This window comes from Schistocerca gregaria, chromosome 2, assembly GCF_023897955.1.
Source record: "Schistocerca gregaria isolate iqSchGreg1 chromosome 2, iqSchGreg1.2, whole genome shotgun sequence".
Lineage (NCBI taxonomy): Eukaryota > Metazoa > Arthropoda > Insecta > Orthoptera > Acrididae > Schistocerca > Schistocerca gregaria.
The window spans coordinates 885,683,952-885,710,215 of record NC_064921.1 but is presented as its reverse complement, the minus strand read 5'-3'; the positions used below and the strand labels follow the sequence as shown (position 1 = coordinate 885,710,215).

Below are 26,264 nucleotides of genomic sequence, written 5' to 3'. Positions count from 1 at the left end.
GAGGCTCCATATGCTAGAACAGGTTTTTGTCAAATTTGTTAATTTATAGTAAGATCTTATGGGACCAAACTGCTTAGGTCATCGGGCCCTAGGCATACACACTACTTAATCTAACTTAAACTAACTTACGCTAAGTACAACACACACACCCATGCCCGAGGGAGGACAAGAGCCTCCGACGGGGGGAGCGGCGCTGACCGTGACAAGACGCCCTAGACCGCGCGGTTACCCCGAGAGGCAACAGGTTTTTGGATAATGTCTTCATCTGCATCTACATCCATACTCCGCAAGCCACCTGACGGTGTGTGGCGGAGGGTACCCTGAGTACCTCTATCGGTTCTCCCTTCTATTCCAGTCTCGTATTGTTCGTGGAAAGAAGGATTGTCGGTATGCTTCTGTGTGGGCTCCAATCTCCCTGATTTTATCCTCATGGTCTCTTAGCGAGATATACGTAGGAGGGAGTAATATACTGCTTGACTCTTCGGTGAAGGTATGTTCTCGAAACTTAAACAAAAGCCCGTACCGAGCTACTGAACGACTCTCCTGCAGAGTCTTCCACTGGAGTTTATCTATCATCTCCGTAACGCTTTCTCGATTGTAAATGATCCTGTAACGAAGAGCGCTGCTCTCCGTTGGAACTTCTCTCTCTTCTATCAACCCTATCTGGTACGGATCCCACACTGCCGAGCAGTATTCGAGCAGTGGGCGAACAAGCGTTCTGTAACCTACTTCCTTTGTTTTCGGATTGCATTTCCTTAGGATTCTTCCAATGAATCTCAGTCTGGCATCTGCTTTACCGACGATGAACTTTATATGATCATTCCATTTTAAATCACTCCTAATCCGTACTTCTAGATAATTCACGGAATTAACTGCTTCCAGTTGCTGACCTGCTATTTTGTAGCTAAATGATAAGGGATCTATCTTTCTATGTATTCGCAGCACATTACACTTGTCTACATTGAGATTCAATTGCCATTCCCTGCACTAATCGTCAATTCGCTGCAGATCCTCCTGCACTCCAGTACAATTTTCCATTGTTACAACCTCTCGATACACCACAGCATCATCTGCAAAAAGCCTCAGTGAACTTCCGATGTCATCCACCAGGTCATTTATGTATATTGTGAATAGCAACGGTCCTGTGACACTCCCCTGCGGCACACCTGTAATCCCTCTTTCTTCGGAAGGCTTCTCTCCATTGAGAATGACATGCTGCGTTCTGTTATCTAGGAACTCCTCAATCCAATCACACAATTGGTCTGATAGTCCATATGCTCTTACTGTGTTCATTAAACGACTGTGGGGAACTGTATCGAACGCCTTGCGGAAGTCAAGAAACACGGTATCTACCTGTGAACCCGTGTCTATGGCCCTCTGAATCTCGTGGACGAATACAGCGAGCTGGGTTTCACACGACCGTCTTTTTCGAAACCCATGCTGATTCCTACAGACTAGATTTCTAGTCTCCAGAAAAGACCTTATACTCGAACATAATACGTGTTCCAAAATTCTACAACTGATCGACGTTAGAGATATAGGTATATAGTTCTGCTCATCTGTTCGACGTCCCTTCTTGAAAACGGGGATGACCTGTGCCCTTTTCCAATCCTTTGGAACGCTTCGCTCTTCTAGAGACCTACGGTACACCGCTACAAGAAGGGGGGCAAGTTCCTTCGCGTACTCTGTGTAAAATCGAACTGGTATCCCATCAGGTCCAGCGGCATTTCCTCTTTTGAGCGATTTTAATTGTTTCTCTATCCCTCTGACGTCTATTTCGATATCTACCATTTTGTCATCTGTGCGACAATCTAGAGAAGGAACTACAGTGCAGTCTTCCTCTGTCATTGTGGCTTTCGGTCTCAACAAAAGATCCGATATTTGTCCTGAGGCGAATAAAGGAAAAGGTATATGAATCGAACACTGAGCTTCACAACGTAACAATGAATAACAAAACAGGAATGCTAGTAACGTACTATGAACATCATATTGACAGCATCATCATGGCCAAATTTGATACGAAGTCAGCATCCATGCAAGAATAAAAATTTATATGTCTGATAGCTCCCCAGATGATTAACGGAATGAGATGATGAGACAAAAAAATTTAGACAGTTAACTGTCACCCAAATTTAATTGTGTTGGGGGACTCGAATTCGACATACAAAGCACAGTGTAATGATTCCTAACAGTTTAATAATCTTGAAAAAAAAAGGTTTCATATTTGGAAAAGACCTGGACGGACAGGAAGGTTTGAGATACTTTACATAATGGTAGGACATGGATTTCAAAATCAGACTTTAACTGCAAACTATTTCCAAGACATATGTCCAATCCTAACAAAATTTATTGATTATGAACTGCATATTGAAACAAAATAAATTGCAGGAAGGTAAAAAATTAAGGAGAAGGGTTCTGGATATATTGAAAGAATCAGAAGTTTGCTGGGAGTGCCAAATAGAGCTTAGGCAGTGATTAAGAGACACAGGAAAAAGAAATACAATAGGAGCTTTGAAAGAAGAAATAGTGAAGAAGCTGAGGATGAAATAGGCAAAAAACAAAGCCCAGCAGAATTCCTTGGATAACAAAGAAGATATAGAATAATAATTGACGAAAGGAGAAAATATAGAAATGCAGAAAAGGAAAAAGCAAAAGGGAATACAGACATTTAGAAAATGATATTGACAGAATATGTAAAATGGCAAATCAAGAATGGTTAGATGGGGAAAACAAAACTGTAGAAGCATGTATAGCCGTATGGAAGATAGATGTAGCCTGTGGGAAGATTAAAAAGATCTTTGGAGAAAAGAGCAGTGCATGTATGAATATTAAGAGCTCAGATGATAAGCAAGACGTAAAACGGAATGCTGAGGTGAAATGTGAAAAGGATATAAAGATGGTATGTACAAGGGAAACGAACGTTAAGGCAGTATTATACAAAGGACAGATGAAATAGATTAAGATATAAGAGATATTATACTGTGAGAATGATCTGACAGAGCTCTGAAACGTGTAAGTAGAAAAAAGGTTTCTGGAGTAGGCGGTTTTCCCTCAGAATAACTGATATCCTTCGGAGAACATATCATGACAAAATTATTCCATCTATTATTCAAGACGTATAAGATAGGCGAAATACTCACAGGTTTCAAGGAGAATATAATAATTCCAGTTCTAACGAAGGCAGCTGCTGATATGTGTAAATATTCCCGAACCAAACATAATAAGTCACGGTTGCATAGTAAAGACACGAATTATTTATGGAAGAACGGAAAAACTGACAGAAATCGAACTGCGGGAAGATTAGTTTCATTCCGAAGAAATTTAGGAACACGCAAGGCAATACTGACGTTCCAACGTATCTCAGTTGAAGAGAGGCAAACCTGCTTTTGTAGCATTTGTAGAATTAGAAAAAAGGTGTTGAAAACGTTGACTAGAATACACTCTTTGAAATTGTGAAGGTAGCAGAGGTAAAATATAGAGTGTGGAAGTTTGTTTACAATTAGTAGAGAAAGCAGAGAAGAGTTGTGATAGTCGAAACACATGAAAGGGAAGCAGCTGTTGAGAAGAGAGTGATAAAGGACTGTGGTCTGCCCCCCCCCTCCCCCCCCCCCCCCCCCACCCGATGTTATTCTATCTGCACATTGAGCATGCAGTAAAGGAAACTTAAGAAAAGTCTGGAAAGGCAACTGAAGTTTACGGGGACTATATAAAACTTTGAGGTTTGCTGCTGACATTGTCATTCTGTTAGAGACGGAAAATCGTTTGAACGGATTGGACAGCGTGTTGAAAAGAGGTTACACAAAGGCGTGCAAAAATTAAAGGCGAAAGTAACTTTCACATGGTGTGTCATTGCAAAGCAACACAGCTCAATGAAACTTTGGACCATGCATAAAAGGAACTGCTGCAGTACAGGGCAGAAGGTAAATGGAAGAAATTCGCAATGAAACGAACAGAAATGAAACTTTTATTCATCATCATCACCCTCGTCTCCTTCCAAGGTTTAGATTTGTAATCAACTGTTCTGGTCTCTATTATTCATCCCTCCATCTCTTATGAGGTCTACTTAGTTCTCTTTCCAGTCGACTGATAATTCATTTTCTTCTTTTGGCAAGCTGTTTTATGTCATTCTAGCAACACGATCCTTCCATTTCATTCTATTCTATTCTGTATTTTTATTAACTGGAAAGACTTTTAAATCTGATATTATTGTTTCATTCATTATTTTATCCATTTTATTACAGCCTCTTAGATATCTATTGATCTTAATCTCTGTTGCTTGTATACGTATGTTTCTCCTTTTACTGTCAATGATTCGGAACCATATACAAGAGCAGCTTTACAGAACATTATTTGTGTTTCTTCGCAAAGTTCTTCAAATTGTTTGCAGATAGCTTGACATTTATTAAACTTCTTCCCAATGTCTTTGTCACAGTTAAAACTAATATCACAGCCTACATAACTGGGATATTTGTTCTAAAATGTTCTCATTTATTATTATTTTCGATCTGACTGGATTCTTTCCTTTGAAAGCCATTATCTTTGTCTTATTTGCAGATATAGTTAAGTTGAATTATTTTACGTTTTGGCTAAATCTATATACTGCTCTTTGCAAACTGTCTTCGCCGGCCGGTGTGGCCGAGCGGTTGTAGGCGCTTCAGTCTGGAACCGCGCGTCCGCTACGGTCGCAGGTTCGAATCCTGCCTCGAACACGGATGTGTGTGGTGTCCTTAGGTTAGTTAGGTTTAAGTAGTTCTAAGTTATAGGGGACTCATGACCTCATATCCATAGTGCTCAGAGCCATTTGTAAATTGTCTTCTGCTTACTGTATAATTATCTGGTTATCAGCAAGTAACAGAGTATTTAATGGTACGCTATACCCTATTTTAATTCCTAAGTGTATTTCGTCTTTTCACTTCGTAACTATGGCGTCAATAAATAATTTAAATATAGTAAGTGCCAGACTGCACTCTTGTCAAGCACCTTGGTTTATTATAGTTTCATCTGACATTTTCGAACTTGAAATTAATTACAGTTTTTGTATATACATATAAAATCTTTACGCTATTAATAAGATATTTTGGAAAATCTTTTATTTCCAAAATTTTCCACAAAAGGGGTCCTTTTACCTTATCAAAGGCTTTCTCAAAATCAGTAAATGCTAAATGCGTTTCTAAGCCAAATTCCTGAAGTTTTTCAATAATTTGTGTTATTATCAATATGCTGTATTACCATTACGCGAACGTCCCTTTCTGAATACTGATAGTTCTTCTGAGATTGTTGGATCAACTATAGATTGTAGCCTTTGATTAAGAATGTTTCCATAAATTTTATATCCTGCATTTAGCAAACTCATTCCTCTATAATTTCGTGTGTCTTTCCTGTTATCTTTTTTAAATATAGAAATACACTGATAAGCCAAAACATTATGACCACTGCCCATCGCGACGCTGGATACCGTCTGGTGGAGTTGTGGGCATGTGATGCGGTAACAAAAGTATGTAAGCGGAGCAGACACAGACGGGGTCACCATAGCGGAGATATGGTCTGCAAATGGGGAAATCCATTGGAATAAACAGCTTTGACAAAGGGCAGATCATTATTAAGCAGAGGCTGTCCTGATTATCTACGGAAACAGGTAGAAGCACAGTGAAAATACCACTAGGGCCTAAACGGTTGGACGTCCACGATTCTGCACAGAACGTGTGGGTCGGAGACTTGTCTACTCTGTAAAGCAGGACAGACAGCGATCTCTGGCATCTGTGCTGAAAGAGCACAATGCTGGTGCAGGCACAAGTGTTGTGAAGCACACCGTTCGTAGTACATTGTTGAAAATGGGACTCTGCAGCAGGCTAACCCCACTTGTTCACATGTTGACCCAACGACATCGTCATTTACGACTGCGGTGTGCACGGGACCATCAGGGTTCGATCTTCGATCAATGGAAACGTATCGCCTCTTCGGGTGAATCATATTTTTGCTACACTAAGACGCTGGTCATCTCCTCAAAAGACGTTATCAAGGTGAACGGCGGCTCGAAATGTGCAGCGCCCAAAAGACGCACCCTGTGGGAGCAGTGTTATGTTATGGGAGACATTCTCCTGCGCTAACATGGGACCTGTGAAAGTAACCGAAGACACGCTGACAGCTGCGAACCATATGCATCCCTTCATGCTTGACGTCTTCCCCGACAGCGAGGTCATCTTTCAGCAGTATAAATGTCCGTCTCTCGAGGCCAGTACCGCGCTACAGTGGTTTGAGGAGCATTAAAGTGAACTCACGTCGATGTCTCAGTGACCAAATTCGCCTGTTGTAAATCCTATGGAACCGTTCTGGGTCATTATCGGGCGCAATCACCGCGTGCGCAAATCACCGGCCCATCATTACAGAGTTACATTACCTATGGGTAGACATTTAATGCCACATACCTCTAGAAACCTACCAACAATAGGTAGGATCCCTGATACGCAGAATCAGTTACATATTTCGTTCCAGAGACGGACAAACAAGCTATTAAATAAGTGGTCACAACGTTTTGGCTCATCACTGTAACATTAGCTGTGTTCCACCCTTCAGGTAAAGAGCAGTTCTTCCAACACATACTCATCTACATCTACATGGATACTCTGCAAATCACATTTAAGTGCCTGGCAGAGGGTTCATCGAACCACCTTCACAATTCTCTATTACTCCAGTCTCGTATACCGTGCGGAAAGAATGAACACCTGTATCTTTCCGTACGAGCTCTGGTTTCCCTTATTTTATCTTGGTGATCGTTCCACGCTATGGAGGTCGGTGTCAACAAAATATTTTCGCGTTCGGAGGGAAAAGTTGGTCATTGGAATTTCGTGAGAAGATACCGTCGCAACGAAAAACGCCTTTTTTTTTAATGCTGCCCAGCCCAAATTCTGTATCATTTCTGTGACACTCTCTCCCATATTTCGCGATAATACAAAACGTGCTGCCTTTCTCTGAACTTTTTCGATGTACTCTGTCAGTCCTACCTGGTAAGGATCCCACACCGCGCAGCAGTATTCCAAAAGAGGACGCACAAGCGTAGAGTAGGCAGTCTCCTGAGTAGGTCTGTTATATTTTCTAAGTGTCCTGACAATAAAACGCAGTCTTTGGTTAGCCTTCCCCCACTACATTTTCTATGTGTTCCTTCCAATTTAAGTTTTTCGTAATTGTAATACCTAGGTATTTAATTGAATTTATGGCTTTTAGATTAGACCGATTTATCGTCTAACCGAAGTTTAACGATTCATTTTAGCACTCATGTGGATGACCTCATACTTTTCGTTATTCAGGGTCAAATGCCACTTTTCGCACCATTCAGATATTTTTTTCTAAACCGTTTTACAGTTTGTTTTGATCTTCTGATGACTTTATTAGTCGATAAACGACAGCGTCATCTGAAAACAACCGGAGAAGGCTGCTCAGATTGTCTCCCAAATCGTTTATATAGATAAAGAACAGCAAAGAGCATCTGACACTACCTTGGAGAACGCCAGAAATCACTTCTGTTTTACTCGACAACTTTCCGTCAGTAACTACGAGCTGTGACCTCTCTGACAGGAAATCACAAATCCAGTCACATAACTGAGACATATTCCGTAAGCACGCAATCTCGCTACGTGACGCTTGTGTGGTACAGTGTCAAAAGCCTTCCGGAAATCCCTTTTCAATAGCAGTCAACACTTCATGTGAATAAAGAGCTAGTTGTGTTTCACAGGAACGATGTTTCCTAAACCCATGTTGACTGTGTGTCAATAGACAGTTTTCTTGGAGGTAATTCATAATGTTCGAGCAAAATATATGTTCTGCTACATATCGACGTTAACCATGTGGGCCACTAATTTAGTGGATTACTCATACTACCTTTCTTGAATATTGGTGTGTCCTGAGCAACTTTCCAGCCTTTGGGTAAGGATCTTTCGTCGAGTGAACGGTTGTATATGATTGTTAAGTATGGAGCTAATGCATCAACATATTCCGAAAGGAACCTAATTGGTATACCGTCTGGACCAGAAGACTTGCTTTTATTAAGTGATTTAAATTGTTTCACTACTCCGAGGATATTTACTTCTACGTTACTCATGTTGGCAGCTGTTCTTGATTCGAATTCTGGATAATTTGATCTGTAACCACGTCTGCTCTTGGAGCTCAAATAGGCGAATGATGAATTATTGGTAAATGAAGTCCAACTCTGGGACTCACCCCTGCCGCCGGCGACCGCGGCGGGCAGCGTCTCGGCGATGGCGACGAGCGTGGGCGTCCACTGGCGCCAGACCAGCACGCTGGCGCCAACCGCCACGTCCGCCAACACCTGCCCCACCATCGGGATGAACAGCAACGGCCGCCGCCGGCCGCGTCTGCCGACAGCACAACAAGCGCAGCGAGTCACGTCGTGGAAGGCCATGCTTACAGCAGGTAGCAACTAGCGAGGAATGTAGTCAAAAGAGCCTCAGTTCTTCTGTGATCGCTGTTCCTAAATGCTTGCGACAAAAAAAATGGTTCAAATGGCTCTGAGCACTATGGGACTTAACATCTGTGGTCATCAGTCCCCTAGAACTTAAACCTAACTAACCTGAGGACATCACCCACATCCATGCCCGAGGCAGGATTCGAACCTGCGACCGTAGCGGTCACCTGGCTCCAGACTGTAGCGCCTAGAACCTCACGGCATCTGTTTCCTTCACGAAGACGGTGGAAACAAAGGAATACAATGCTACGTCGCTTTAAACAATTCTCGTAAAACTTAAATACTTTTCACTGTTTTAATTCAGAATACAATAAGACTTGCTCTGCTCGTCGCACAAACCATAAATACTAACAGGATGGTTGCCTTTCAGCACACACCAAAAATTACGCCCATCCCCTGCAAGGTAACAATCGAAAGTTTATCTTAACTCCTTCTTGGAGTATGAAACAAAAGAGAATCCAGTATGAACATTACAGAGATTATATTCTACATTCCTCTCAGTTTAATCTTTGGCGCAGACTTTAAAAAGAATTGTATCTCTCTGCGTCGGAATGTGTCATTACAACATGTACTCTTGGTGACGTCTTGTTACGTTGTGCACAGCTAGTGTTTTGTTTTACACGTTCCTGTTGCCATGCGTCATACGTCATTGCTTGTTTGCAGATAACATCAACTGTTCCAGCGATCAGTACGACCGTTGCAAGCACACGGGTTACTACGTAGGGTTAATCACAGATTTGACTCGTGCAACGGCAGTGTACACAAATGTAGAGGTGGCAGATGCCCATTTGACGTACGGATTAGCTGACGCGCGCTGGCGCTCAACGTTTGTACTGGGAGAGGAAGGTGCGCCGACAGGAAAACATTGGAAGCTATTGATTGTCGTCTAAGGCCGGTTGCACACACGGCGGATTTTTCCACAGCGGTCAATTGACCGTCGCAGCCGTTCTCGCAATGGTGCACAGGAGTAAGTCAGAGCTTGCACATTAAGCGGAAGAAAAAAACGAGCGGTAAATCTGCCGTAGGCGGTAGCTGTGTGACCGCCGGCTGCCACTGGCGCCGACGATAATTCTACCGCCACAGCCAAAGTAGTGGCGCACTTGACCAAACGCACAAGTAGCGGTTTTTCTACCGCCGACAGCTGTTTCGTTCAGTGTGAATAGCGTCGAGTCGTGGTGTTCACAATTGTTAACTGGTTTCTTCTTTCAGACACGAGTGATCTAGACAGAGATAATGAAATTTTAATTTCATTAATTCAAGAAAGGCCTGTTCTGTGGAACAAAACCCATGACATATACAAAGACCGAGATGCTACCAGAAACGCTTGGCATGAGGTTTGCAAGGGAATTCGTAGCGACTTCGATGTGTTGGACGAAACGACGAGGAATGATTTTGGTAAGTACATGCTTTTTCACATATATGTACTAGAAGAAACTCGATTTATACATTCTAGAAGTGATGGCGCTCACTCACAGGATCTTCACTTCACATTGCAGGCGTTACCTGATTTATTTATTTATTTATTTTTATTATCGTGACAATCATGGTGGGCTATTATTAACAAATGTTTTATTTTATAAAAACGAATTTTATTGTAAAACAGTAACAATGTCACATTTTTAAAAAAGTATTATTATTTTTGCAACTTACTTCTAGTAATACAATAACGAAAAATAAGTCGTGTACTGAAATATTTGTGTTCAATGTGAAGGCGGTCTATTCCACAGTTATCTGTTCTCGACATCATGCCGTTCGGAATGCCCTTATACCATGGACTTCTGCCAGGAAAAGCTTCCTACACTGGAAACAAATTATTTACACAGAATGTCTCTCACACTGTTTGATTTCAGGCCTCTTCTTACAGTATTTTCTGCCTGAATATTTCCAGCCCTATAACTGACGTTGGATCCTCAACATTGTATCAATCTCTATCCCTAACATAATTATAAAGAATAATGCTGGCTTTAACAATGTCATTGGCAAAATGTGGTTGGACATTTAATGGTCGCTGGAGTATTCTCCAGTTGTTAGTAAGAATGCCGAAAGCACATTCTGTGTACCTCCTTGCTCGACGCAATCGATAGTTGAAGATTCGTTTGTCGATTGTTAAATGTGTTCCAGAATAAGGCCTTAAGGGAACAGGGGGCATTTGAGCCTGATACTCGCGTCCGGGGGACACGTAGAAAGACGAGGAAACCGCAACGGAAGGCGGCAATTCTTTATGCAATTGACGACGATCATAATATCGGTACAAGACATATAACTACAACATTGGATGTTGACCACACGACGGTCTGGTGAATTACACGAGGACCAGCTGTATCCATACTATTTACTGTGTGTGCAGGCCTGTCAGCAGCTGATTTTCCTGCACGGGTACTCTTCTGTGAATGGTTTTTTGAACAAAGTGTCAACCCTAATTTAGGTGCAACGGTTCTGTTCACAGATGAGGAGTCGTTTCAACGAGATCAGGCTAAATTTTCACAATCGACATGTACGGGCAGACATCAATTCTCATGCAACTGTTGAAGCAAGTCATCAACAATGATTTTCTATCACTGTTTGGGCCAGCATTGTTGGTGACTGTTTGGTAGGGCTTCACTTTCTTCCACCCAGGCTCAACAGAAGAAGTTATCGTAATCTCTCAGGGAATGTGCTAACTGATCTGTCAGCAGATTTGCCTTTATCTGTGCAACAAAACAGGTACTTCATGCACGATGCAGCACCTCCTCATTCTAGTGTTTACATCCGTCGGCTTGTAAATAATAGATTTGGGACGCGTGGATCGGTACAGATGGTCTCTACGCTTTCCGGATCTAATCTCCTTTGACTTTTATTTGTGGAGACAGTTGAAAGCTCTTGTGTACGGAACCGCAGTAAAAGATATTTATAGTTTCCGTGTACGTATTATGGAAGGCTGCGAAACAACACGCAATACATCAGGGATGCATCAGCGCATCCGAGATTCAATACAACGGCTGGTTAATGCGCCTATTAATGCCCACGAAGGGCATATTGAACATCTCCTGTGAGACAGAGTTGCATGTGGTACCATGGTGCGTTCTGTTCGTGTGTGTTTCCCATGATTTATGAGTTGGAGAAAATGAGCTGTAACATGGAAACAAAGCGTTTCCAGACCCATGGTCATATAACATAATTTCTTCATTTATGTGTGAGAAATACAGTGAGTCCAAAAAGTATTCGTCTAGCTGTAATTTTTTTAAAAAAGCTAAGTGCATGTCACTTGAAAGGAAGGGAACGTAAAATCTGAACATCCAGTCATGTGCAACGAACCTTGGTAAGTCATTTTTATTGATGGACAAGGAAATAAATACAACCATAGCGATAACCAATTTGACAAAATGTAGAATTTATTCAAAGGCTACTTCAAAAAGCATTCGTCCACTCATACTTTTTTAATTTACAATCTGAAAATATGATTTCAATTACAAAAAATTAACATTTAGTGGGGTTTCCCTTTGCAGCTATTACTGCTTGTAGACGTCTGGGCATCGACTTGACCAAGTTCGCTGTCAGAGAGGCTCGAATTTCGTCCCATTCGTCTTGAAGCGCCTTTTTAGGTCTCTTTTTTTAGAAATGTGTCTTCTCCTGATGCTATCTTCCAGTACTTTCCAAAGGTGTACAGTAGGATTAGTGTCTGGGCTCTGAGGAGGGGTGTTAAGTTGTTTTGGGGCATTGTACAGGAGCCACAGCCTTGCATTTAGAGCCGTATGCTTTGGGTCGTTATCTTGTTGAAAAATGTAATTTCCTTGCAGATCTAATTTTTCGACGCTGGGATTCAGCTTGTCCTTTAAAATATTGACATACATTGGTGATCCATTGTACCTTCTATTAAACGTAATTTTCCAACGCCTGCGGCACTCATCCAGCCACACACCATCAGGGAGCCACCACTGTGTTAACCATTGGCACAAGATTGCGTGATAACATCTCCGTATTCTTCTTATGCCGCACCATTCGCCTGACATCCGACCCGAATACGTTATATTTACTCTCATCAGAAAATATTACTGTATTGCATAAGTCTTTCTTTATTTATCTATTTTCCACCGCAAAATGAAGACGTTTCTTTCGATTTTGTTCACTCACCCAAAATTTCTTGCACGCAACCCGTACGTTTTGAAGATATTTCTGATTGTACTGGCACATACCTTCTTTCTCCTAGACTCTAACTTCCCAGCCCACATATGAGCGCTGATTTTAGGTTTCTTCTTCATTTCCCTCTTGAGAAATCTCACGTCTGCATCAGTCAAAGTGTGAGGTCGTCCAGTACGTGGTTAGTTTCTAAATGAATTTGTTGTGCAAAATCGATCTAATATTGACTGACCCGTCCATCTAGGTCTACCGACTACTTTAGCGATCTCGTAGGAAGATTTTCACTCATTATGTAAGCGCAGAATAAGTTTCCTTTCGATCAGCGTCGTCTCACAATCCTTACGCCCCATGGCGCTAATTGCTCTGTATCGGTGCCGTTAAGAACCACAACAGGCGATAGAGTGGGGCCGCGCATGGTCGACTCTGGTGTGTTCCTGGGGTCAGCGTAATAGTTTAATCACTGCGCGTAGAATTTCAGCATGTTCAGATGGCGGACGAAAACTTTATGAACTAGATCTTGTATTACATTTTCAATTTTGGTAACCTTGCTGTCGATTAGGGTGTATTGCTTTACTTGCTTTTCAAGAAAAACGACTTAGGTTCTAGGCGCTTTAGCGCGGAACCGTGCTGCTGCTACGGTTGCAGGTTCGAATCCTGTCTCGAGCATGGATGTGTGTGATGTCCTTAGGTTAGTTAGGTTTAAGTAGTTCTAAGTCTGGGGGACTGATGACCTTGGGTGTGAAGTCCCATAGTGCTCAGAGAGATTTTAACCATTTTTGGAAAACGACTTACGGAGGTACTTCTTACATGACTGGCTCTTTACATTTTATATACATTTCTTTTCATGTTATACAGACTTTGTTTTCTAAAAGATATGCAGCTACATGAATACCTTTTGGACTCACGGTATGTCTTACAATTCGTGCCATGCATTTTTGCTACACCCTGTATAATAAATTGTGGACGACCAGTTGATCAGTTCATTGCAGATGCACAACGCGCTCAAACTCTTACGGGAATCGGCAAAATCCCGTCAGTAATGAGGATAACGGGCAAGGTGCACTACATTAGTAATCTGTGGATAGGTCGAGAGTGACCCAGAAGATATCGCCGCCGTTCTAAACAAACAGTCTACAAGACAATCGAGAACATCGAATTTGCTACAACAGCTGGAGACAAGAAGAATCGTATTCCAGTTAAGTCTGTCGCTGTACAAGCTCTGCCGGATGGTCCTGCTGTTTTCGTCAGTTGTAGACTCAATTTTAGTTTAGATATAAACGATTCATTTGGTCATCGTAACGGATGGTTTACCGTAGCCATTGTTCGTGGTGGTACAGGAGTACCAAATGTTCCAGGACTTGAAAGTTTTGTTGACAGAGACATTATTGCTTTTCGCACTTACCATATTTCTGAATTGGCTAATAAGGATGTTGGTAAATCAGCATATGTTTCTCCTTCTTCTTTGAAGGTCCCGATCTACTTCAAATTTTCAAATTTCGCCATTGATTTAAATCAATGCCCACTCGCAGCCAATGTCCTTAATTCTTTTGTGTCGGGAACCAAAACAAATATTTTTGTGGTCATGAGGAGAGTTTAAGTCCAATTACACTCATGAAAGGCCGAAATAGATGTTTGCAGATGCTCAGTGGACGCCAGCACCGCTAGACGATGGGGAAGCTGAAGAGCAAACAGGATTGGCTGAGGCAACGCGCTGTGGCCGTACAGAGACTGCGGTGGCTCCATGCGACATTCAGCTTATCGACCAAATCATCAGTGACGACCACCGAGTAGCAACAGATGAATTGTGTCGCCAGTTATCCATCGGTAAAGGCAATGTCATGGTTATTTTTGAAAGAAAGTATTGCTTCAAGAAATGAGCACGCTCCATTTTACTTCCAGGGCAGAGTGGTGTAAATGACAGCAACTGAAATACACGCTTTGCAGTAACAACTGTTTGTTTATTAACTTGAACTAAACTAAGTACAGCTTCTGAGGACGAGGTCCACATGACACGGTAACAACCGAAATGCCGTCCTTGATGAATCCTCACAGATGTTCACTAGGACGAAGTCCATGAGCGTGAAAGTGGCGAGGAGCAGGGAGGCAGTGAGCTGCTGGGCAGTATACACGCAGGTTCCCTGAAGCTGTGCCCTCCGGAGCGGCAGACGGGTGCCGAGCTTCTGACTTCGTAGAGTGGAGTATTTCCGAACGTGCGGAGCAACATCTAGCCCCCTCAGATATCTTGAATGTGCGTTTGAACGTCGACACCTACCTTACGTGTCGTCATCTCTTTTCAGTACAGAGTCGCGAGACGCTGTATTGTTTTTCATTGAAGCCCATACGTACATGCTGTTTCTAATAACCGGCAAATTGATGTCTCGAAAACCCGTTGTTATTTGTATTATTTGTTGTAATAGAGTGACGTGGAGCCTCGCAAGGGGGTTAAAGAATCATTGTAGCTTGCATATTGTGAAAGTATGCTGTCTCAAGGCAGCGTCACATTGAGGAGCAGTCAAAACTGTATTGTTCTTTGGTACAATTTATTATAATTAAATGTCAGTTAATACCGTATGAGGATTTGGTAAGATGAAAAGTATGGTCATAAATCGTCGATGGTCAGCGTAGCGTAATGAGATGCAGAATTGTATGCTAATAGATAAGGTATTCTGGTACGCGTCTGACTGCATCAAAAATTTTTTACTAATCTTCGACGTTTCTAATAGGTTTTGATAGTTCCTCATTAGTTACATACACTACTGGCCATTAAAATTGCTACACCACGAAGATAACGTGCTACAGACGCGAAATTTGACCGACAGGAAGAAGATGCTGTGATATGCAAATGATTAGCTTTTCAGAGCATTCACACAAGGTTGGCGCCGGTGGCGACACCTACAACGTGCTGACATGAGGAAAGTTTCCAACCGATTTCTCATAAACAAAGCCGTTGACCGGCGTTGCCTGGTTAAACGTTGTTGTGATGCCTCGTATAAGGAGAAGAAATGCATCACGTTTCCGACTTTGATAAAGGTCGGATTGTAGCCTATCGCGAATGCGGTTTATCGTATCGCGACATTGCTGCTCGCATTGGTCGAGAACCAGTGACTGTTATCAGAATATGGAATCGGTGGGTTGAGGAGGGTAATATGGAACGCCGTGCTGGATCCCAACGGCCCCGTATTACTAGCAGTCGAGATGACAGGTATGGCTGTAACGGATCGTGCAGCCAGGTCTCGATCCCTGAGTCAACAGATGGGGACGTTTGCAAGACAACAACTATCTGCACGAATAGTACGACGACGTTTGAAGCAGCATTGACTACCAGCTCGGAGACCATGGTTGCGGTTACCCTTGACGCTGCATCACAGACAGGAGCGCCTGCGATGGTGTACTCGACGACCAACCTGGGTGCACGAATGGCAAAACGTCAGTTTTTCGGAGGAATCCAGGTTCTGTTTACAGCATCATGATGGTCGCATCCGTGTTTAGCGACATCGCGGCGAACGCACATTGGAAGCGTGTATTCGTCATCGCCATACTGGCGAATCACCTGGCTTGATGGTATGGGGTGCCATTGGTTACACGTCTCGGTCACCTCTTGTTCTCATTGACGGCACTTTGAACAGTGGACGTTACATTTCAGATGTGTTACGACCTGTGGCTCTACCCTTCATTCGATCCCAGAGAAAACTTACATTTCAGCAGGATAATGCACGACCGCATGTTGCAGGTCGCGAACGGGCCTTTCTGGATACAGAAAATATTAAGACTGCTGCCCTGGCCAGCACATTCTCCAGGTCTCTCACCAATTGAAAACGTCTGGTCAATGGTGGTCGAGCAACTGGCTCGTCACAATACGCCAGTCACTACTCTTGATGAACTGTGGTATCGTGTTGAAGCTGCATGGGCAGCTGTACCTGTACATGCCATTCAAGTTCTGTTTGACTCAATGCCCAGGCGTATCAAGGCCGTTATTACGGCCAGAGGTTGTTGTTCTGGTTACTGATTTCTCAGGATCTATGCACCCAAATTGCGTGAAAATGTAATCACGTGTCAGTTCTAGTATAATATATTTGTCGAATGAATACCCGTTTGTCATTTCTTCTTGGTGTAGCAATTTTAATGGCCAGTGGTGTAGAAGTATATTCTATAATATTCCATGTCATTTAAATACAAGTGCATTGTTTCTGAGGAGTCAGTTTGCTAGATTGGCTATGTCTGTAACACAGTTTGCACCACTTGCAGTAAGATATTTTGCACTTTCTTGTTTCAAGTTTTGTATTTCAGACGTTGTGATGTGTCTGCTACTGAATAGGAACAGTAATCATGTAAAAAGGTATAGTTTAGTGGTGTAAGAATCAACAGCTTAGTTGATATATATTAAGAATATTCTTTACACATTTTGTTAAGATCTTAAAAAAAAACTTTTGTAAACCACTTATATAGCTAATTTAACAATAGGCCATTGGAACGATACGGTCTGCCAACGTTAAGATGGGAGACTGTACTGTTTCAAGGGCCTACTGTTAAATTAGCTATATTTTTTACCTTTACTTTCTTTGTCATTCTTCTGAAAATCATACAGCCATCTCATAAATAATAGAAATCGTGTCTGCGTCTGTGCTGTCAGAGAAATTATCGCTCTGAATCTTCACATTCTGGTATTCCAACATATGATTACAATATCACGAAACTGGCCAAGGATTATCAACAACTAATGCGGTTTCCATACATTTTTTATAAAATATTTTGACAAAAATTTTTAAAGAACATTTTTAAGAAGTAAGAACGACCTTAGGGTTTTACTAAAATGTGGGAATGATGAAACAATTTTTATCTTCCGTGGAGAACTATTGTAAATCTGTATAGCACTATTTATAATGGAAATTATTTAAGCTGATGTTACTTATACAAGCCGATGTTTTTACTGACTATACATGGTACTTTCCTTGTAGCCTTATACCATGCTCATTAATATTGAACTTTTTATTGATGTATACTACAGACAGAATGACATGACTAGCAAATGGAGGGGAGGAAATCGGGTAATGCAATAAAAAATAGAGTAATAGCTGGTGATGCAGTTCAGATGGTTTGAATGAAGTGCCCATGAAGTATATTTCGGTTTGTATAGGCTGTAATATCTCTTTATATTCGATGAATTATTCTGATACAATTCTACCCTTGAATGACGTTTACTAATTTTCTATCTTCATACTCGCAGAATCCATGCACAAGGTAGTTTCATACAATAGCTATGCCATGAGCGCATAATTATTCTTTGTAGTACTCTCTCTGGTGGTTGTTAGAGAAAAGCTTCCGAGATTGTCTTCGTGCCGATTAGCCTGAGCATTGTTTGAAGAATTGTAATCTGAATATTGAGATTTATGACAAAAGATAACTGATACAAAAGGTGTGTATTTGACATTTGAGAATTAATGATATTCATCGATATATTGCGTAGTTGTTAATCAGAAGGGAACTTCCGAAAGACTGGATACGAACCTGTTTTTTAATAATCCAAGAGCTCCATTACTTCTTCGGAAGGTTAAACTTCATCAAAGCCAAATATCCGCTAGATCTGAGGTTTCCCGACTGATTATACAACGCTCCCAAAATTACGAGGCATTTTATTTGTGCAGATTAGCAGACTGCCACAAAGCACGAGCCTGCAGAGAAGAAGAATCATCGCCTGATTTCATTCTAACAAGTAACATTTCTGAATTATTTTGAGTGACTGAGCTATGACTGTGTTTCCTATTATGAATGATTGATTGCTCGAACGAATTGAAAACTACATAATTACATAGATAGGAGGAAAAATTAGAAGGCGATGAATAGTAAATATGCGTTTTAATAGAGCTATCGTAGGAATTTTGCGTCCATCCATCTCGTAAACAGTGTGACTTGCGAGCCAGATACAGTCAATATCTGCCGCTGGCGATGAATAGTAAATATGCGTTTTAATAGAGCTATCGTAGGAATTTTGCGTCCATCCATCTCGTAAACAGTGTGACTTGCGAGCCAGATACAGTCAATATCTGCCGCTGCAGCGCGCTGCAATTGCGTAAAGAACGTTGAGGCACACGTACCATATGCACAAGTCTAATCGTATCTGAGCGTTCAGCAGCACGTTCAACTTGGCACCCTCAACTCTGACTTTCGAAAGTACGGTCCGAGTGCCAATGGCTTTAAATTCGTATCCGGGGAAGACTACAAACGCAAACAGGTGTCTGCCATTGCGGTGCTGTGTATCACGCAGTGGTCTCTATTTTACCTCGATGTTGAACTACAGCTGCCTGATCGTGCCAGACCTGGATGCTCATATTTCGTTTCTTGCCAAACTACAACGTGATGATAGGAAATGTCATTAGAACACGAAAAGAATATACTCTTCGATTTTGCTTCTGCATCAACCTTTTACAGCACAATTTGACATAAAGGAAAAAAGAAAATCAATCTTCAGTTCTTTATCACGTACAGACCGATGGAAATTTGTTTGGCAAACTACAACATGGCGGACAATGCAAAGCACATGAATCTGCTGACACGCTGCAGTTCTATGTTCGGGTACCAGACTTCTACGTCCAGGTTGTTTAGAGACCAAACGCCCCCGGACGCTTTGGTAGCTGAGGGAGGCTTGGCGATGGACAACTCAGTAACTCTTCTATTGACAAACAACATCCAAGGCAAGACGACGGAGCGGCCATACCTGGCCCGCGAAGCATCTTCATTAAGTGCGGTGACCGAATACGCAGTGCCACAGCCCTACATATACCACTCGGGGTATCGAAACTCTTGGCCGACCACAATAAAGAGGTAAAGAAAATAATTGCATCCAATCTGTTCCGGGGCTTCGCTGTGGAGGGGGAGAAGTTTTGACGAAAATTGTGACTGGAGTCTACGAGGTGGTCGATGCAATGGCTTGACTCAGTGTAGCAGACAAGAAATTAATGCAAAACACTGCATTCTGCAGGGTAGGTTATGACGACAGTGATTTAGGAGGCAGAGGGTGTTATCCTAGTTGAATTCTTGGGGACAAGGTGCGCAGTGTACTCCGTCCAACACGTGAAAACTCTCAAGAAGTTAACAGCACGTCTTCAAAGAGTTCGCTCACCCATAGTTACGGCGCATGTTCTTTGTTTACAAGACAATGCAAAACTTCACACCAATCACTCCACCACTGGCGAAATAGCAAAAACTGGGGTGGCGCGTCCTGCCCCATCCACCACACAGCCCTGCGTTGTACCGTCAGACTGCTAAATATTCAGTCCACTCAAGGAAGCTTACCGGGAGCATCGTTTTCGAAATGCAGAGACTTCGAAAAATGTTGCGCACCAGTGGCTCAGGAAGTAGTACCATGATTCTTACCGCACAAGTACACACTTTCTTGCTTCAAGTGTTACAAATAAATGTGGACAAAGGTGTTGATTACATTGAAAAGTTACAAATTAATAGTGAATGCTGTAGCTGTCGTGGGTACGGCTTTTTTTGTAAAATAAAAAAGAGGTATTACTTTTTGACAGACTCTCGTAAAGTCAGACAAGCAGTTTGTCACTAGTGTAAAACCCATGGGGCAAATTCAGACTAAGATATATTTTTTATATTATTTAAATTCTTGTACCATTAATTTACAATCAAGTAATAGAGTAACGATTTATTTTAAATACAAATAATAACTGCTAAATTTTTGTACTCTTCTGAAGCACGCAATGATTTAAAATACGAGGCTTGTTTTTTAAGGAAGCATCGTTTCGAAATAAAAAAGAAGAAGTAGACTTTTATTAGAAATTTTATTTATACATGAAAGCCTGTACTTTAAGCAAATTTTCTACATAACTCCCACCAATACTTAGGCACTTATCGTATCGTACAACCAGATTTTGAATACCATCGTCGTGGAAATCTGCCGCCTCATTAGGCAACAATTGCATAAAGCCCACTTGTTGACATTTGAGGAAACTCATCACATAACGTATAAATTGTAAATCGTCTGTTCTGTCTCACTTTTTCAGCAACTTTCTGCACTAGTTCTCCAGTAATGACTGACGGTTACCCACTTCGTTTCTCATCATGCACATTCGTATGGCCATCATTTACCCCCTCCCTCCCCCAATTCCGTATCACCCCATCGCTCATAATGTTTTCTCCCCACAATTCGCTGATCTGACGATGAATTTCAGGCCCTTTCACGCCTTTAGTACTAATCTAACGAATCACAGCGCGTATTTCACAGTCGGTGGCATTCTCAGTCGGAGTAGGCATTTAAAATACAAACAAATGCAGACATTGGTAGTAATTATGTAGAGAAGCAGATTAAAGTACAGGTATTCATGGCAAAATAAAGTTGCTAAGGAAAGTCTTCTCCCACTGAACAAGCCCCGGAAGGTCCAACGGTACCGACTGACCGCCGTGTCAACTTCAACCCACAGGCATCACTGGTTGCTGATATCGAGGGGCATGTGGTCAGCACACCACCCTCTCAGCCGTTGTCCGCTTTCGTGACCGAAGACGCTACTTTTCAACCCAGCAGCTCTGCAGCTGGCCTCACAATGGCTGAGTGGACCCCAGTTGCCAACAGTGCTGTACAGACCTGGACGATCACCGATCCAGCTAAAGGAAGTCTAATTGTTTTATTTTTATTTCAAAACGGCATTTGCTTTAAAATCACACTTCGTATTAATGTACGAGGCGTGTTTCTTTAAGTAAGTACCGTTTTCAAATTAAAAAAATAAGACGTCCTAAGATATCTCAATAATTTTATTTTTACTTGAAAGCCTGTACCTTAATCTACGCATTGACGCCATTACAGTCTGATTCTCCCTTGTTTACGTTGTGTACTGAGTGTTTAAGATGCCTCCGATAATCGTGAGTCCCGCCGACTGTGAAGCACAGGCTGCTATAAGATTTCTTAGTGCTAAAGGCCTAATAGGGATCGATATTCACTGTGAGATCTGTGCAGTTTACGGAGAAAACATTATGAGTGATGGAATGGTAAGAAAGTGGGTGAGAGCATTTAAAGATGGCCGCACAAATATGCATGATTAACAATGGAGTGGGCGTCTTTCGGCCGTTAATGGAAGTTTAGTGCAGGAAGTGGACAATAATGTGAGAGAAAACAGACGCTTTACGATTTACTCCTTGCGGGATTACTTTCCTAATGTTTCTCGTAGTTTGTTGTATGGCACTGTTACCGAGCACTTGAAGTACCGAAAATTTAGCGCACGTTGGGTACCGAAAAAGTGGACGGATGTGCAAAAAACCAAACATTTAGACAGTGCATTGACTTTCCTTGAGCGGTACCACAACGACGGTGATTTCTTAAGACAAATTGTTACGGGCGATGAAACATGGGTGGCCTACGTCACACCAGAATCAAAGCAACAGTCCATGGAAGTTGAGCAAGGGCATCGGTTTGCTGCAAGACAATTCCCGTCCGCATGTGGCGAATCAGACCAAAGATCTCATCACATCTTTTCGTTGGGAAACTCTAGATCATCTTCAGTACATCCCCGATCTTGCGCCCAGTGACTACCATCTGTTCCTGCACATGAAGAAACACCTGGGCGGTCAGCGTCTTCAAGACGATGACGCAGTCAAAACAATGGTGATACAGTGGTTAACAAGTCAGGCGGCAGACTTCTATGAGGAGGGTATTCAAAAACTGGTACAACGTTATGACAAGTGCTTCAATATTGACGGAAATTATGTAGAAAAGTAGATTAAGGTACAGGCCTTCATGTAAAAATTAAATTATTGAGATAGCTTAGCACGTCTTTTTTAAATTTCAAGGCGGTACTTACTTTAAAAAAAAAAAAAAAAACACGCCTCGTAATAAAGCACGGTGAAGAACCACTAATGGGAACGTTTCTTGATAGTGGGACATAGAAATGGAAGAGGCACAAGAGTGAATCCTTTGTGAGAGAAGCCAGCAGAAGGCATCCAGAATCGGAAAGTCGCCAATATGTGTGGGCGAGTGCGGATGGACGGTAGCAGTCAACGGGATGTCGTTGCCGCTGTCCAGCAAAGGAGGTGCGTGGCGTCAGGTCCCAACTGATGCTACCACTTCAGGAGGCGCAGCCAGTGGCTGTCAGGGAGACTTCATCCAGAATTATGGGCTAATTCAGCTCGTGACATCTAGGCTGCAAAGATTAGCAGGGTTATAGCCTCGGAGGTAAAAATGACTGCTGTTTGCTGCGCCTCATCAAGGAAGAGACAGCCACCATTTTGTAAAATGATCATTGTAGCTTCATGGGCAAGCTGGGAAGACGTTCTATTCCATAATCTTAATGCTTTAGTTCAGAATTTCATTTGAATAAGATATCGTGTTTGATGAGAATCGTTAAGTTTCTGAGTTATAATATCCGTAAGTTATTGAAAATTACTGATTCTGCCCACATTGCAAACTTTCTTCTGGAAAATTTAGCTGGGAAAGATATTTTTGTTGTTGTGGTCTTCAGTCCTGAGGCTGGTTTGATGCACCTCTCCTTGCTACCCTATCCTGTGCAAGTTTCTTCATCTCCCAGTACCTACTGCAACCTACATCCTTCTCAATCTGCTTAGTGTATTCATCTCTTGGTCTCCCTCTACGATTTTTACCCTCCACGCTGCCCTCCAATGCTAAATTTGTGATCCCTTGATGTCTCAGAACATGTCCTACCGACCGATCCCTTCTTGTGGTCAAGTTGTGCCACAAACTCCTCTTCTCCCTAATTCTATTCAATACCTCCTCATTAGTTATGTGATCTACCCATCTAGTCTTCAGCATTCTTCTGTAGCACCACATTTCGAAACCTACTATTCTCTTCCTGTACAAACTATTTATTGTGCATGTTTCACTTCCAGGATATTAGAGCAGTTAATTGCCTGTGATCATCTCGCCGGACCCACTGTTACGAAGACAAGCAAGTTAACTTCCTGACTATATAGAACTGTGACCGGCATAAGCTCAAACAATATACTTAAATTGTTCAGCTACCCTTTGCTTAATTCATCACTGCTGTAACTTTTTGTTGGAAATCTGATCAAAAGTATGTGGATATTAGTGGGCATTAATGCGGGGTTAGTCCACCTTTAGCCTTTTTGACGCCTTGAAACTCGGCTGGCAACACATCCAGTGAGGTGTCTGAATGTTTGTGGTGGAATGGCAGCTCATTTCCCCTCAGAAACTGAGATGAGATGAGGTTGTGATGTACGCTGGGACCTGGAGCGAAGTCGACGTTGTAATTCACCCCAAGCGTGTTCCACCGGTTTCAGGTCGAGATTCTGGGCAAGCCAGACCACTTCAGAAGTGTCGTTTTCCACGATCCATTGCCTCACAGTTACTGCTTTATGACTGTTTGCATTGCCATACTGATACTATCAACATCTCGCACTGTTCATCTACTGTACGCAGTACACAATGCTGTAAAGTGTGTTCCTATACTTTCGAATTTATCGTTTTATTGAGCGCAATAAGGACACCAGACCTTGACCGTGAAAAGTACACCTAGTTGTGAGGTAACGTGCGAGTTGTGGCGCCCTGAAAATATTCTAAGTTCTCATTTTTCGTGGCCGCCCGGGCCTCTCGGCCAGCGGGGCTCATCAGAGACCCTGTGGTGGCGTACGTTAGCCGGAGCAAGAGGGGTAGCTCCAGCGCGTGGTCCAGGCCGACCGCGTGGCTGGGAATTCCGTGTTAACGCTGTGTCGATGAAGGAGATATGTATGTCGGGAGTGCCAAAGAAGGTAGTAGTAGTAGTAGTAGTAGTAGTAGTAGTAGTAGTAGTTTTATTCATCCGTAGATCTCTTTTTACAAGGATATAGGACATGTCAAAGTATTTACAAGCTTAGATCAATGTACAATAAGCTAATTCGTATACACATATATTTACAGACTTCTAGTTAGAGACAATCATTAGATTTTACTCCTGGTATACAATAATTTATTTACAAATAACTCATTAAATAATGTAATGCCACACTATTCACTCAGTCACTGCACACACTATACACACATTGTTTCATAACACTTCACTCACTACATACACACACACACACACACACACACACACACACACACACACAGGTGATCCTTGGGCCATTTTCTGTACTGCAAGTTCCCATTTGCTATCCTGAAAAACTGAGTCAGCATCCCTTCATAATGAGTGAGATGTTGAGCTCAGAAAGAGGAAGAGGTGTTAGTATTGTGCTATGCATAGCTTGAGGGGAGAGTGTCTCTAGAAAGGAAAAAAGAAGAAAAATAATAAAGTGAAGGTGTTATGTGGAATATTGGATGTTTTATAATCATCATTATTATTATTATTTGTTTGTATAACATTTTTTTATCAAACCCCTACTCTGCTTTATCTAAGTAATCCTTCAATGTATAAAATGTATTGCATAACAGGTACTTTTTAGCTGCCTTCTTAAATAAGTGTATTTTTGAAATTTCTTTAATCTCTTTTGGTAATTTATTGTACAGTTTTATTCCTTGGTAGAAAATGCTGTTTTGAGTTTTATGTTTATTTTTTCTTGGTAAATGTAAGTTGAGTCTATCTCTTGTTGCATGGTCATGGACAGAGCTGTTTGTGCAGTAATTGCCAATGTTACTTTTGATGTGTATAACTGACTGGTAAATGTGTTCACATGGAGCAGTTAAAATTCCCAGTGTTTTGAACAGATCTTTACAATGAGCTCGACTACTATTTCTGGTTATTATTCTTATAGCTCTTTTCTGGAGTTTGAAAATTGTGTTCATATTTTGTGGATTTGTTCCCCAAAAAAGAATGCCATAGCTAAGAATTGAGTGTACATATGAATAATATGTAACTAAAAGACACTGCATGTTACACACAGATGATAGAATTCTAAGGGCATAACATGCTGATGACATTCTGTTTGCAAGTACCTTTGTGTGTTCGCACCACTTCAGCTGAGAGTCAATATTCATTCCTAGAAATTTTGCATTTGTTACACAGTCTATAGAGGTGCCATCTACATTTAATTTAACATTGTCATTTTTCCTCTTCAAACTGAAGTTCATGGCATTAGTTTTCTTTATGTTTAATGTCAATTTGTTGCTTATTGACCAATCGTAAACTTCCTTGAGAGTTTCATTTGCTTTCTCGGTAAGGAGTTCTCTTGTTCTCTCAGTGACTATAATATTGCTGTCATCAGCGAAGAGAATTTTCTCACCATGAGTAACACTACTGGGAAAGTCGTTGATGTATATCAGGAATAGTATTGGTCCTAATATGCTACCTTGTGGAACCCCTATATTAATATGTTTTGGTTCTGATAAGTATTTTACTAAATGTTTAGATCTATTTGAAGTATGTGTTATCTCTACTCTTTGTACCCTATCTGTTAGGTATGATCGAAACCAGTCATTAGCTACCCCTCTTATTCCTAATGCTTCTAATTTATTTAATAGAATCTTGTGGTCGACTGTATCAAAAGCCTTAGAAAGATCCAAAAATATGCCTGTGACACACTCATCTTTATCAAGAGCATTAAGTACAACTTTTGTGAATTCTACTATGGCTGACTCCGTATTTTTGCCACTTCGAAAACCAAACTGTGATTTGCTTAAAAGATTGTATTTATTCAGATAATTCATTAATCTGTCTTTCATAATTGCTTCTATTATTTTTGAGAATGCTGACAGCAGGGAAATGGGTCGGTAATTTTC

The 26,264-nt window shown here is 41.6% G+C and overlaps 1 protein-coding gene across 4 annotated transcripts in view; it reads right to left on the bottom strand.

Moving 5' to 3' along the window:
• LOC126335312 (solute carrier family 46 member 3-like) overlaps positions 1-26,264 on the bottom strand; it is a 458,236-nt gene that overhangs the window by 77,474 nt on the left and 354,498 nt on the right. For all 4 annotated transcript variants that reach the window (XM_049998458.1, XM_049998456.1, XM_049998455.1 and 1 more), the window contains exon 4: positions 8,215-8,369. In XM_049998458.1, coding sequence (XP_049854415.1) covers positions 8,215-8,369 — 155 coding nt within the window. The remainder of the gene's footprint in view (positions 1-8,214; positions 8,370-26,264) is intronic.